Consider the following 15,021-nt stretch of genomic DNA (forward strand, 5'->3'; position numbering starts at 1 on the left):
CATACTTTTCCTCCGAGGATTCACCCTAGTTTGCCTCCTTCTCAACGTGAAATGTCTCACCTCAATGTCACCTCTCTGAGACGTCTTCTTGATTGCCGTGGCAGAAACTCGCACTTCCCCTTGCTTTCTACGGCCTTTTCCTAGATTTTCACAGCCTTCTTTTTCAGTGCTGGCAATGCTTCATCTATTTGGTAACATGTTTGGTGTCTAGCTCCTCCACTGGGATGTAATTCCTGGGCAGAGATTCTAGTTGTTTTGTTCAAGGCTGACTCCCCATTGCACAGAACACATACGTACCGCCTAGCTCCTTAAAAGCCCTTATATAAGTCAGAGACATAAAGGCAGAATGGTGATTTCCAGAGGCTGGGGGCAGGGTGGGGGAAGGCGGGGAGGCAGGAACGGGGAGTTATTGTTTCATGGGTTCGGAGTTTCTGTGTTGCAAGATGAAAAGTTTCTGGAGACGGTGGCGATTTTGCACAGCACTGTGAATATGCGTAACGCCCCTGAGCTGTACCCTTAAAACCAGTTAAGATGGTGAATTTTATATTATGTATATTTTCCCACAATTAAATTTTTGTTCAAATGCTTTTTTAAAAACGCTTAACACCTCTCCATTGCTCTGTAGATCAAGACCAAAATTCTTACTTTGTTCTGTAGGATCGGCAGGTTTGGCCATATGTTTGCTGCAGCCGCTCTACCTCATATATTTTCAAAGACATCAGGCTTCTTCCTCCTCAGGTGCCTGCTGATTCATCTACCTGGGACGGTCAGATCTTCACACGACTGTTTCCTTGTTCAGTTCTAAGGCTCAGTGACTCATTAGCTGCCTGCCTTCCCCGACTCCTCATCTCATGTGGAGGCTCACACCCCTACCCCCCCTTTTCTATCGTCCTCATAGCACTTACTACCAGCTGAAGTTAGTTGATTTGGTTTCTTATCTGTTGCTGGCCTCACCCGCAGCACTGTCAGTTATATTAGTTCAGAGATTCTGGGTGTGTTGTTTCCCAGTATCCCAGGCATCTAGAATAGCACCGGCGCCCGTCGGCATTCAAGTAATTGTCAGATAGCTGAATGAATAAAGCGTTCTTGGGAGGCAGTGGTTACTATTCTATTTTACAGATGAGAAAATGGAGGTCCAGGGAGGTTTTGTCACCTGCTCAAGGACCCACATCCTGTAAGGGACAGAGCTAGAATAAAAAAAAATAATAAAATAAATTAAAAAAAAAAAACAGATTTGGCTCAAATTGGTTGTCTGTGCCCTAGCTCTTCTTCTCTATTCCACTTGCTAGCTCCGTCATCTGCTCCAGGACGCCTTGGAGAAACTGTGCCATTTGTCACAGAAGCCAAAGCAGCAAATGGTTCTGCCTGTTATGCGTGCGCGCACACACGCACACACGTACGCTCATGGACATGTACAAACACCAGACACATACTTACACAGATAAAAATCAGCTCTCTTTTCCTAATGTAGAATAATCTCATTCATCCAGATATTTAACAAAATACAACAGAATTAAGACAACTATTCCAGCGATCAATTGAAACAAAAAGGCTCATGGTTAAAGAAAATGCTCATTCATTTATTTGTTCATTCAAGTCCCTGTTATTTATTGTGCTCTGGGAATGCCAACAGCTGAGGAAAAACAGACCATGTAGAACCACAAGCCCTTTGGGCTAAAGCACATCACGTATGCTGCATTTCATTGTTTCTCAAAGGACCACCTGCACCCAGTCTCCAATGGTTTGGGTATTAGTAACCCTAGTTTACAGATGAGAAAACAAGCACAGATAGGGTAAACGAATTGACAGGGGGGCTAGAACAAGAACCCTCTTAATCCCTCAATGTAATAAACTTAATTCTTGACCACTTTTAAGCTCTTTGTCACAGTGCTGGAACATACAAGACCCTCACTACTCCAGGTGTGGTCTGTGGACCAGCATCATCAGCATCACCTGGGAGTTTATTAGAAATGCAAATTCTTGGATCCAACGCCAGACCTACTATGTCAAAATCAGCATTTTAATAAAATCCTCAGGTAGTCATGTGCACATGAAAGTTTGAGAAGTATGCTTCAGATCACTGATGAGTACAAACACAAAAAGCAAGGTAATCCTAGTATCTTTCTCCCACAATTTTCTAGAATTTTCTTTCTTAGTATGCAGTTACTTCTGTCTGAAAACCTCAAAACGCCATTGAGCGTGATGGGAATAAATCCTAGTGTCTACTGCCACCTTGTGGTGAGAAGTATTTGCAGGCAGAATTTGCTCTTCGGGAAATGGGGAAATGTTCGAAGGGAAGGACGGACCAGGCACTCAACTTTTTCAGCCATGAGAGACCGCTATAAAATTCTGTGATATAATAAAATAGCCTTGGGCTGTACTACAAGATGGCCAAATAACAACTGGGCTTTTTAATATGTGTCCCCTGGGGCCGAGAGAGTATTTATCAGCTCTAGCTGAGAGATGTAAAAAAAAGCTGGGATCATTGGTATTCCTCCGGGTCTTTCCTCTTTGGTATTCAAACATGCACATCTGAATGTGATAATCAATTGGTGTGTGATTATTTTATTACCAACCCAAAAGGTAATGATTAGAAAATCAGGTTACCTTTTCTGCATTGGCCTTGCCCAGGAATCTAGAACACGTGTTCCACGAATTGAACTGGAATTTCCCACCATTCTGTCAAATGCATCATTCCCAACCTCTGTGAAGTTGGTAAACAGGGCCAGTCCCACAAATGATGTCTCTCACACCTTCAAGGGAATAAGAAAGCGATTCCAAAAATTTCCTACGTACTTTCCCCAAAACAGCCCAGAAGTTAAAAGTGCCTCTGGCCCTCAATGATTTGTTTTTGTAGTTTGGGAGTTCAAGAGCTGAAGAAATCCAAAGCAGCTACTACAGGTGGACTTGATAGCGATGGACCAGCCTCAGCTGTATCTTCCAGAGTCTTCTAAGGGTGCCTGTGGAAGAGTTGGTCAGTACCGAAGACTCCAGCAACCCAGAAAGAAAAATGGCCCGTTCAAAAGGAAGGGGATTGAAAGGTAGGCCGATGGGATTCGTTTTCTTTTCTGTTGAGTGAGATTCTTTGGATTTTGCATTACACAATATTCATTGTGATGATTAGAAAAGGGAGCATCTCTTTTTCAGCATTGCCTTTAGAAATGAACACTCTGGATTGGGGGGCGGGGGAGGCACCGCATTTCTACATAGGTCAGGAAGCCTACTGCCACAACGGACGCCTGATTTTATGAGTGTAATCGTAATGGGGAAAACCTTTCCTTTCCACCTGAATTTGAGTTTTAATGTGGCATGTGAGGCAAAAATAAGCACAGTCTCAGAATTTTAGATATCACGTGTCCCGTGCAAGTACTATGATTTTGAAAATTCAATAGTATATTCTTTGAGATGAGTCCATTATCAATGCTTTCTGTTCTCTTGCCCAGCAATATGCACTGAAATATGTACTAATTGTATTTCACGCTGTGCATGCTCTTTAATGTAATGTTAAAACTGTCTTATACCTGGTATTTCCTGTCAAAGGAAAAACCGTAAAGACAGGCAATGAAATACTCCAAACATGGGGCGCCTGGGTGGCTCAGTCGTTAAGCGTCTGCCTTCGGCTCAGGTCATGATCCCAGGGTCCTGGGATTGAGCCCCATGTCTGGCTCCTGGCTCGGTGGGGAACCTGCTTCTCCCTCTCCCTCTGTCTCTCCCCTGCTCATGCTCTCTCTCTCTCTCTGTATCTCTCTGTCTCAAATGAATAAATAAAATCTTTAAAAAAAAAAAAAAAGAAATACTCCAAACATAATACATTTTAATTTGGAAAATCAACAAGATGATTTATTTTCCAATTTCTTTTGGCTTCTTTCTTACCAGGTTCATGAGCAATAGCTCAGACATGTAAAAATGAGGTATTTTGATGAGGCCTGAATCCTCCAACACCAAACTTCTGAACTTCCACGGACAAAATGAAATATTGCAGAGATTTCCACTTTCAATAATAAAAAGAGTTTAAAGGGGGAAGCAACTCTACAAAGTACATCCATTACCAATCAAGATATTTGAAAACTTAAGAAGGGAAGGGTTCTTTTCAAAACAGAAATTGCAACAGTTCTATTCCAAGGCCCTGGAGCAAAATCACCTTAGTTATGTTTTAATAGATTGGGAATGAGGGTGGAGGGGATGCAGTGGGAGATGCATTCTAGAGATTCAGAATACTTAGAGCTGGGCTTTTAACCTGAGGGATTACGTGGATGGCCTTTGGGGTTCTTGAGCCTCCTGAAGTTGTATTTTCATTGTTTTGGGGGTGTGTGTGTGTATGTGTGTGTGTGTGTGTGTATTTATGGTAGTAGAAATTGATGGCTTTATTAAATGATTCTCACAGGGCTCTAATGAAGATTAATCCTAGCCCATAAATGGTCTTTGGGCAAATTAGAAAATGGCACTCCTGGGGCGCTTGGGTGGCTCAGTCGTTAAGCATCTGCCTTCGGCTCAGGTCATGATCCCAGGGTCCTGGGATCGAGCCCCGCATCGGGCTCCCTGCTCAGCAGGAAGCCTGCTTCTCCCTCTCCCTCTCCCCCTCCCCCTGCTTGTGTTCCCTCTCTTGCTGTCTTTCTCTCTGTCAAATAAATAAAATCTTTTTAAAAAAATTAAAAAAAAAAAGAAAATGGCACTCCATCCTCAAGACACTTTACTGCCATCTGCCAGAAAGTTATAGTTACTTAGAGCCTATGATGACTAAATGGAATAGCACCCCTAGAGTTTCTGTGTGTGTGTGTAACTGGTGGACAGCCTATGTTCAGTCCCGAAAGGGATAGCTGGCTAGCCCACAGGCTCCCCCCTCCTTCTTTCGACCTCCTGCTTGAGTTCCCTCCTTGCCTTTTACTTTTTTCCTTCACTCATCTGATCCACATATTAATAAAAGCTATTATTTATTAGGTTCTAAGCCCATGAATTATTTCTTTTTTATGCCCACATTTCTGAAAACAGTATACCCATTTTCAAATGAGAAAACCTAAGCTTAAAGAGGTTAAATAACATGCCCAAGATCACACAGCTAGGAAGTGTGGTGCTGGGTTGAACAAGACCATTGAAGTCCAGTGCCTGGGCTCTTCTGAACTACTTCCCATGTATAATTATAGAAAAGTTGAATGATTTAGCTCCAGTTTAGAACAGTATTTTCTTGGAGGATGGTCTATGTGCTATTGGTAGTACTTGAGATATTTTAGGTAGTATATGAAGAATATTTTTTAATAGTTATGAGTTTATTTTAATCTGTCTTAGAAATATATGTTACATTTACTGCAAACATAATATAACATAACATAATAGAAAACCTGGGATTTCATCCAGAGAAAAGAAGATCTATGTTCCTACAAATACCTGTACACAAATGTTTATGTGTGTGTTCATATTAGCCCCAAACTGGAAACAATCCAAATGTCTTTCAATGAGTGAATGATTAGACAGTGTGGTAATCAGTATCATGGAATATTACTCTGCAACAAAAAAGAAAAATTGATACATACGATAATCTGGATTAATTTCCAGAGATTCATGCTGCGTGAAAAAAAAGTAAATCCCAGAAAGTTATATACTGTATGATTCCATTTAGATAACATTTTTGAAAGGACAAAATTATACAAATGAAGGACAGCTTAAGGAGGTGATGGGGTGAGTGGGTGCAGCCATAACCCATGAAGGATCCTGGTGCTGATGGAAATGTTCTGTATCTTGAAAGTATCAATATTGTGATAAATTACACTTTTGCACGAGGTTACCATTGGAGGAACTGGGCAAATCTCCCTGTATTATTTCTTACAGCTGCCTGTGAAACTACAATTACCTCAAAATAAAAGGTTTAATTTTTTAAACCCCTGGGATTTTTTTGGATATTATTGCTTTGGATGACACTAAAAACAATAGCTAATTGAGGAAGAGTATTAGCTAAATAATGGTATCATGGTATAGATGATGTTTCTTATAGAATGGTGAGTAACACAGACACTGGGATCAGATCACCTGTACTAAGTTATTTAATCTTTCAAGGCTTTAATCTCTTCATTTGTAAAACAGATGACAGGACGAGGGGTAAATTACATAAAACACAAGGAAGAACTTAGAAGAGTGCTTAGTGCATAGAACGCTATTAAGAAACATTATCTGTTATTTCTTTTTTTAGATGTTTGTTTAGAGTGTGTGAGTGGGGGGAGGGGCAGAGGGAGAGGGAGAGAGAGAATCTCAAGCAGACTCCTGCTGAGTGTGGAGCCTGACACGGGGCTCCATCCAATGACCCTGAGATCATGACCTGAGCCAAAATCAAGAGTCAGATGCTCAACCAACTGAGCCACCCAGACGCCCTCATTATCTGTTTGTATTACTAAAATAGGCCCAAATGATGAAGATGGTGTATGACTATTTGGAATCTTAGAAATAAGAGTTTAGAGTTATTCTCTCTAAATGAGTGTTTTATGTACATGCATCATTTATGGGGCCTTGGAGACTACAGACCTTATTAACTACCCTAGCCGTCGCTCATCTTTCATCACTGTAGACTGGAAGCTACCAAACCCAGTAAAAACTACATCCAACCATCATTGAAAGGAGGTTACCAATTTGTCAATATGTGTTCTAACAGTCAGAGACCTGGATTAAAATCTGCATTCTATGCTCTCTGTGTTTCAGTTTAGTCATTAGTGAAGTGAAGATGATAGTGTAACCTACCTCTTACGGAGCTATGAGGATAAAATGAAGTAGTGGTCAGAACGCGCATAACTACTGATTTGGTTCTTGGTGTTCATTTTTATTTTTTTGGAATTGGATCATTTGTTCGCAATTCAAGTTTGGATTTTGATGATTTAAATTTCTTGTTTTTGACTTTTCAATTTCCTTAACACAAATTCTTTTTTATATTGTTTAGGTGGCATAGAGCTGTGTCCACCAACTTGGTAAAACAAAACGTATTGGTCCCCAAAGATGAATCGTCTGCTGACAGTGACACGGAATTTCATGAAAGCCAGCAAAACCAAAAAAAAACTGTGATGAAGAAAGTGAAGACTGTTTTGGGAAGGATGCTGTCCTACAAATGGAGAAGCAAGTCGGCAAGTGTCAGCAGAGGGGCCTCCACTAACCATAAGGAAACCTTCCTTTCCAACCCACAGAGCCTTCTTCCTAGAATTGTCAAGGAGCTTCCAGCCCCCAGGTTATTTACCAAACCAAGAATGAGAAAGCTGTCACAGAATGGTAATCAAAGGCAATTTACGGCTAAGTGTCAAGGCCAAGAGGAATAGTGAAGTTAAGATGGCTTTCCTTGCTACCCCAAACTGTGGCTTCTCCTGGGAGCTTGTCTGAAATGCAGAATCTCAGGCCCCGCCTGGGTCTACTGAGTCAGAATCTGCATTGTAGAAAGAGCCCCGGGTGACTTGCCTGTACATACATTTTGGAAAGCTCTGAATTACATTGTCTTTGAGGTCCCTCCCAGTGCAGTTGGTGGCCTAACTGTTCTAAAGTCACTTTTTATTTAAATATGCATATACACATATATATATATATATATATATATATACACATTAAAAAATTAAAATAAGGTGGGCTTTTTCTTTTATTTTGTTTCTGGAAAAAGTAGTAATACAGCCCTTCAAATAGCTATTTCCAACAGTGGAGAGTGTAGGGAGAATTCTATGAATAAAATTTATGATTGGCAAGTCAGAACAGACGTTTTATTTTATTGTATCTACTTCCTATGTACCTTGTGGAAGAATCAGCATTTGAAATGTTAACTTGAAGTCTTTTTTGCAATGTAGTAATGCTGTTGTAGGGCGGGGCAGGGAGGGTCCTATGAGTTATGACTAACAATACCACTAATATTCACATTCTTCTCTGTAGCTTTTCTAAGTTAATAGACTTGATTTTTTTAGAGCAGTTTTAGGTTTACTAGAAAAATTGAATGGAAGATACAGAGATTAACTTTCCATATACCCTCTCTCCTTACCCCACCCACCCCTATTAACATCTTGCCCTAATATGACAAACCCATCATGTTATGTCCTATACCCACCATTACAGTGTCATACAGGACAAATTCACTGCCCTAAATATCCTGTGTAGCTTCTTAATGTCCTTTATAGAAGAGCATCCAGAAACCTATATGGCCCTTCCAGTACATGTAGGGAATCCACACACAATCCCACATTTCACACAAAGATAAGGCTGCGTACCTGATAAGTACTTTTCCTCATCTGTGTGCATTGGCTTATTTTCATCTTAGTTGGAATAACCAATCTCTATACCAAGATTTCTTCGGAAAATCTGTCTTTCAGGACACAGCTCTAACATTATTACGCTCTCAGACGTGGCCCAATGATAGTGGCTCTTCCCCGTTGACCCTCGCAACATTTTTAACAAATATTTGCTAAATACTTATTATGTGTTTGCCAAACTATTAGGGATAGAATAGCAGATAAAGCAGACATGGTCCCTGCCCTCACAAAGTCCTAGCATAGAGGGGCGTCCCAACATTAGGCAGATAATTACATCTGACATGAAGTATCAGCACAGGGCCTTGTGGAAACCCATCACAGGTGCTCTAACTTTAGGGGAAGGGGCTCCAGAGAGGCCTCCCTGAGGAAGGGACAACTCAGTTGAGATTTGAAGGACAACTGGAGTCAGACAAGGAAAGAGTGGGAAGAGTTTTCCAGGAGGAAGGGAGAGCATATTCACATCGCAATATAAAGAGAACACAGGGTATAATAAGGAAATGAAAGTAATTCAGCCAGGGAAAGGCTGGTGAATAAGGTGGTCAGGATGTTGTAAGTCACATTAACAATTTTTAACTTTCTCCTAAGAATATTTAATTTTTTGCTAAGAAAGCATCACATACTTTCAAGCTGGGGATTTATATAATCTGATTTGCATTTTTGAAAGATAGCTCAGGCTGCAGAGCAGAGACTGGTTGGGAGGAGGGCCATTGCGGATGCAGGAAGAACAATAAGAAGCTCCTACATTCATTCAGGCAAGGAAGGATAGTGTCTTAGTTAGTTGCGGCAGTCGGGATGGGGAGGTAAAGGGAGAAGCATTCATAGGTAGAAGTTGTAAGATTTGGGGAAGAGCTGGATAGTAGAGGGCAGGGAGAGGGAAGAGTCCCTGGGTTGAGCACCTGCTCTGAGGACAGAGCCCCCATTCACTGATTAGGAGCCACCACTTCTAGCAAAGTCCTTATTATGGACCCCAAGCAAGACAAGATGGTTGTATGTGTGAGCACAGCAGGAAGGCACTGAAACAAGAGTCAATGCTCCTGTCAATCCTTTTGACAATGTGAAATAAAAGCCTCGTTTCCTGCCCACTTTTTTTTTAATGAAAAGGAGAATAACCTCAAATTTAATGCCTTCTGCAGGCAATAACATGGTTTTGTTTTTACCATATTAATTTTAATGCTTACTTATGACACTGGTTTTTGATTTATGCTGATGTCTTAAAGTTACATTTATAAAAGCATTTATAGTGTTAAGACTTGAACTGATAGAAAGAAAAATACTAAGGAGGCCGGGGTTCACATGGCCCCTGGAAAATGAGAAAAACGACGAATGTGGTAATGTGATGGCAGAGCCTTGAGCCACATGGCTGGAGAATGAGTCACTTTAAACATTTCTTCAATCAATAACAAGTACTCAAGGGATCATCTTACACAACAGAAGGTTACTTTTTCTAATTCCACAATAGTTAAAGGAAAAAGTAACAAAGGGCAAAACTGAAGTCTCAGAGATGTAACCACCTTCGCCAGAACAGGTTGGTGACCACTGAGGTCATGACCACAAGAAAAGGCAAATGTGTGCAGGAACAAGTATAAGATTAGAAAAAGCAAACCCATTTTTTATCTTTAACCCCAAGGAAAAAAGCTACTGAGGTAGCATGGGATGTGGTCTTTTCTGAATACTGTCTAATAAGAAAGTTTATCGTTGTGGGGTACCTGGGTGGCTCCGTCCATTAAGCGTCTGCCTTTGGCTCAGGTCATGATCCCAGGGTCCTGGGATCCAGCCCTGCTCAGCGGGGAACCTGCTTCTCCCTGTCCCTCTGCCCCTCCCCCCATGCTCTCTCTCTATCTCCCTCAAATAAATAAATAAAATCTTAAAAAAAAAAAAAAAAAGTTTATCATTGAGATCCTTACAGGTTCTCTCCCCCCTCCCTTCTCTCTAAGCGACTATACAACTTGATGTTGTAGAAGCAGAGACAGAGGCGATAACCCAAGGAAATACACTGCTCCGGGCCAGGAGAACCACCAAGCGGTTATCTGTGACGTCCCTTCCTTCAGGACTGCAAAAGGTACAACGCTAAAACAAACTCGCCTCTAAAGACTTATATACAAGTTGATGTTTAGGGGTATAGTAAAGGCCAAGTTCTCATAATAAAGCCTTCATGTCTGCTGCTTGCATCCTTCTGTCCAAGACTTGAGGACACAGCAAGCGGGCTTTCCGGGTCTGATTCCTCTACTTCTGAGCTCAGATGGTTCTACTTTTACTATCGTCAGGGCAACAGTGGAGTTCTGAGCTTTATACTGACTCTTCAACTATTCAACTATCAAGTTACAACTATATTAGCATCAGGTCAATCACGCATGCTGCTTGGAGAGAAATTCTAGACCAGCACTGCCTAGTAGAACTTTGAGGATGCAAGTATACACTATCCAATATAGTAGCCATTAAACACACGTGACTTTTTTTTTTTTTAAAGATTTATTTATTTATTTATTTGAGAGAGAGCACAAGTGGGAGGGGCAGAGGGAGAGGGAAAGAGAATCTCAAGCAGACTCTGTGCTGTGCACAAAGCCCCACGCAGGGCTCGATTCATGACCCTAAGATCACGACATGAGCCAAAACCGAGAGTCAGATACTTAACTGACTGCGGCACCCAGGCACCCCAAATGTGACTTTTGAACCTGAAATGTGGCCAGTGCAATTAAAAAGTTGGATTTTTACTTCATTGTAATTGAAATTAAAAGATAGTCACATGTAAAGACAGTGTGGCAGTAGAAAATCCAAGAGCGTCCAAACCAAAGCCTGTCCTTATCTGTGCATATGTAAACTTCAGCCTAAATTGCCCAAACTATTTTTTTAAATCACCTGAACTTTTTCTATTTTTGAATACAACAAATGGCTCTGAAGCTGACTTTGTTCCAATTTTAAGTACTTTGGAAATATCAACTCAGATAAAAATTACAATAGTCCTATAAGGTAGGTAGCAATAAGGGTATCTGGCTGGCTCAGTCGGAAGAGCATGGGACTTTTGACCTTGGGTTTATAAATTTGAGCCCCACATTGGGGGGTAGAGATTATGTAAAAATAAAATCTTTTTAAAAAAAGAAAAAAAAGGTAGGTAGCAATACTATCTTATTTTAGGGATGGTACTGAGAGGTTACCTTATTTTAGGGATGGTACTGAGAGGTTAAATACTTTGCTTAGATAAGTGGGAGAGATAGGTTTCAGACCCAGGAAGATCTGGCTCTAGAGTCCTTACTCTTAATTACTTTGCTAAATACTAATTGTACTGTCCAAAATGGTAGCCACTAGGTATATGTGACTATTTAATTAAAATTAAAGTTCACTTCCTCAGTTGCACTAACTGCATTTTAAGTTGCTAGATAATGACATGTGGCTTGTGGCTGTTGTATTAGCAAGTAAGGAAAATTTCTGTTTTTGCAGAAAGTTCTATTGAACAGAGCTGCTCTAGAATATCATTGTCAGAAGGCACCAGTATTAGTTTTGAATTTTGCCTTTTGTGTGCCAGGTTCACATTTGCTGCATTCCTATTATGTCCAGGGCGATTTCTAGGTTTGGGGGCTCTAAGGGTGATCCAATAGACATAGTTCTGTTCTGTGAAATTTACAATCTAGTAAGGGGGATAGATATTAAACCGCAGCTCTGCAGAGCACTGAGGTAAGGATAACCTTTTGAATAAGTGGCACTGGGACAAGTAGATGTTCATATGGGAAAAAAGAAATTTGATCCCTATCTCACACCATATACAAAAATTCATTCCTATTGGGTTATAGATAAAGTGCGGAAAAGGTAAAACCTTAAAGCTTGTGGAGGATGATAGAAATGACTTCAGTATAGAGAAATACTTCTTAGGACACAAATATCACTGACCATAAAAGGAAAAAATGGATACATCTGGTTACAGTAGGATTGCTGTTCAGCAAAAGACTTTAAACGTTGTCAACTGGCTGCAAAAGGTCTTATTTAGGGGCGCCTGGGTGGCTCAGTCAGTTAAGCATCTGCCTTCGGCTCAGGTTATGATCTCAGGGTCCTGGGATCGAGTCCTGCATTGGGCTCCTTGCTGGGCGGGGAGCCTGCTTCTTCCTCTGCCTGCCGCTCCCCCTGCTTGTGCTCACTCTCTCTGGCAAGTAAATAAATAAAATCTTAAAAAAAAAAAGGGGGGGCGGGGTTTGTTTAGCTCTTGGAATGATCTCAGTTTGTCACATTTAAAAATGAGAATATTTGAAACAGATCTGGATTTTAAGCCTTCTTTTGAAAAATAGGATTTGGAAACATTAGGCCCACAATTCCGTGCAGAGGCTGCCCCTTGGCAGGAGGCACATTCTCTCCAGTTTACCACCAGCCACAACGGGTCCTGTTTTACACAACCTTCCTGGACCATCCAGGCATTTGACTCTACAATAGTGGTATTCAACAAGCACAGAAATAACTTAGGAATTACCACATGTGCTAAGTGTTCAGTAGGAAAAAGTACTGGGTTTTATGGGAAAGAAAAACGAGGAGTCCAACTATATATAGATAGATGGATTGGGGAGGGTCCTGCAAGTGACAGGTGAGCCTGGGCAAGTTGGCAGGGCAGAGTGGTGGGTCAGCAGACTCGTTTGTAAACTCAGACACAGGGTAGGTCGTAGATGTGGTCCCACATCCCACGTTGTGCCGGTTTCACAATAGTCTCAATGCGAGTTACTAAGCACAAGGGGAAGGAAGAGTAAACCCAGTAAGACTAAAAAGGGCCTATTAGCCAGGAGCCATGACTTAGGAATGATTTCCAATAGCAACACTATTAAGACAGGTGCTTAGAAGAAGCAAGCCAGGGAAGCAAGGAAAAGTTATCAGGCTTGGGGCGAAAAGAACCCAGAGCCTTCTTTTTATGTTTGGAGACATGTCTGCCATGAAAATAAGGAAACCTGCAGAAAAGAGACCAAATTAACAACTAGATCCAGTGATAATGAGCTTTCTGGGGCACTGGTCCTCAGCAGCCCCACACTCTCACTGTGCTCAGTGACTGCAATTTCTTCTTTTTCCCCTTGTGAGTGACCTGCTTTTTTCCTGACACTGTATAACATTCTTTCAGAACCAGACTATCTCATTTCTCTGCACCCTATAGATCTCTTCAAAGAGAGCTCTGGGCACAAAGGAGATACATGGGGCGTGGAGAATAATATGACTATGCTCTCCAACCCAGCGTTGTTATGTGACAAATGTTCAGTTTATAAGAGAATGTCCCAAGGGTGAGAATTCTTATTTAAGCACTGTCACAGAAATATTGTTGGTACTTCTTAATCTGATGTGTTTTTGCATTTTTATGATAGGTTCCGTATTCATCAAAAAAGAGATCACACTTTCCAGCACTTAAAAAAAAGAAGCGTGGCATGGAAAACATCCTCCGAAAATCAGATTTGACAGTAGGAAAACTTCAAATGCAGGTAGTGGACAAAGGCTTTTACTTTGTGTTTCAGAAGCATTGCAGAGGGCCGAGTTTAACTGAATGCACAGCCCTGCTAGACAGCATGGTTGTGGGAGGAAATTAATGATTAGATTAGCACGAAGAAATAATGTTAGTAGGGGGCATCCTGAGAGTGACTAAAGGATTGCTAAGGGCATCTAGGATGATGCTGTGTGCCTAATAAATATTAAGTGAATTCAATTAAAATGAAGGCATGCACAAAGGCTTCTTTTGGGAAGAAATGAGATTGTCTTTACCACTGGGTGGTAAATGCATGTTTTCTTGCTCTGTTTGCCATGACTTGAATTAGAATAATACTTTGGGATTTGCAAAACGTCCACCAATTCCTGAAGTTGTCTCTCAGGAAAAAACCACCATCCCTTTGGTTTTGACAAGGGTCGGGCCTGGTTAGTACTTGGATGGGAGACAAGGCTTTCCAAAATATGGCTACATTTCTTTGCATCTGTCTGTCATAGGTGGATGACCTCATAGAAACAGTGACAGATAAATCCATGAAGTTATTGGCCCAAAGACATGCTGAGCTTCAACAGTGTGAATTTCTAGGGGACGAAATTCTTCAGTCTTCGAAGCAGTTCCAGAGGATATCCAAGAGAACCATGAGGAAGTATAAATTGAAAAATGTATGTTTCCCATGTACCTGTTGCTGCTTCTGATTTAGTTCCTGACTGCCTAAGAGTTATTTTTATAGGAATTCTTATCTTTTGGTTCATAAACCTGAATACATCTCTCTAGTGAATTAATCAGTTGGGGAGATGGATATTTCTTAGAATATTCTGTCCAACAGTCCTTAAAAAAAATCCTTTTTTGAAAAAATGATTTTTAATTCTGACTCAATGTTAGCAAATTTTTGCTTCATAATTCTTACTAATATTGGAAAACAGAAACATTTATCAGGGCATAGCAATTCTGCAGAGAAATTTCTCCCAGGATTTGCCAGATGAAATTAGAGGAATCATTTAAAGGTATTATGACACTTTTAATATGACTACTACTGAGTTAAATTTAAACTTCCATATTTAAAGATAAGAATTCTCATTAAAATTACAAAAACGTAACATTGTTTAAGGTATGATTCATGTAAAGTGTCATGTTTCCGAACTAAAATAAATGGATAAGGATGGAACCTAACAAGTATTGAACATTAAATTCACTACTTAAGAAAATTACAAGTGATTCAGCCTTAGCTTCATTTTTAAGATCATGAAATCCTTTATGCAAGACCGACCATCTTTTTTTTTTTTTTTTTTTTAAGATTTTATTTTTTTGACAGAGAGAGATATAGTG

The 15,021-nt window shown here is 40.6% G+C and overlaps 1 protein-coding gene across 1 annotated transcript; it reads left to right on the plus strand.

The window, feature by feature from the left end:
- Positions 1 to 2,916: 2,916 nt before the first annotated feature.
- Positions 2,917 to 14,969, plus strand: CUNH3orf49 (chromosome unknown C3orf49 homolog). The gene is made up of 5 exons (XM_032412207.1): positions 2,917 to 3,041; positions 6,920 to 7,242; positions 10,193 to 10,317; positions 13,583 to 13,696; positions 14,193 to 14,969. The coding sequence occupies exons 1-5, from the start codon at positions 2,917 to 2,919 to the stop codon at positions 14,388 to 14,390; spliced, it is 885 nt and encodes a 294-aa protein (XP_032268098.1). The 3' UTR covers positions 14,391 to 14,969.
- The last annotated feature ends 52 nt before the right edge of the window (positions 14,970 to 15,021 follow it).

The sequence above is a fragment of the Phoca vitulina genome, unplaced genomic scaffold (assembly GCF_004348235.1).
Source record: "Phoca vitulina isolate PV1807 unplaced genomic scaffold, GSC_HSeal_1.0 scaffold13, whole genome shotgun sequence".
NCBI classification, from domain to species: Eukaryota; Metazoa; Chordata; class Mammalia; order Carnivora; family Phocidae; genus Phoca; species Phoca vitulina.

Excerpts from the sequence above, each read along its gene's own strand:
- CUNH3orf49 (XM_032412207.1), top strand. The coding sequence starts at position 2,917 with ATGGACCAGCCTCAGCTGTATCTTCCAGAGTCTTCTAAGGGTGCCTGT. Across the intron at positions 3,042-6,919 it reads AAAAGGAAGGGGATTGAAAG|GTGGCATAGAGCTGTGTCCA; the intron begins GTAGGCCGATGG and ends TATATTGTTTAG. Across the intron at positions 7,243-10,192 it reads GAGAAAGCTGTCACAGAATG|CGACTATACAACTTGATGTT; the intron begins GTAATCAAAGGC and ends CTTCTCTCTAAG.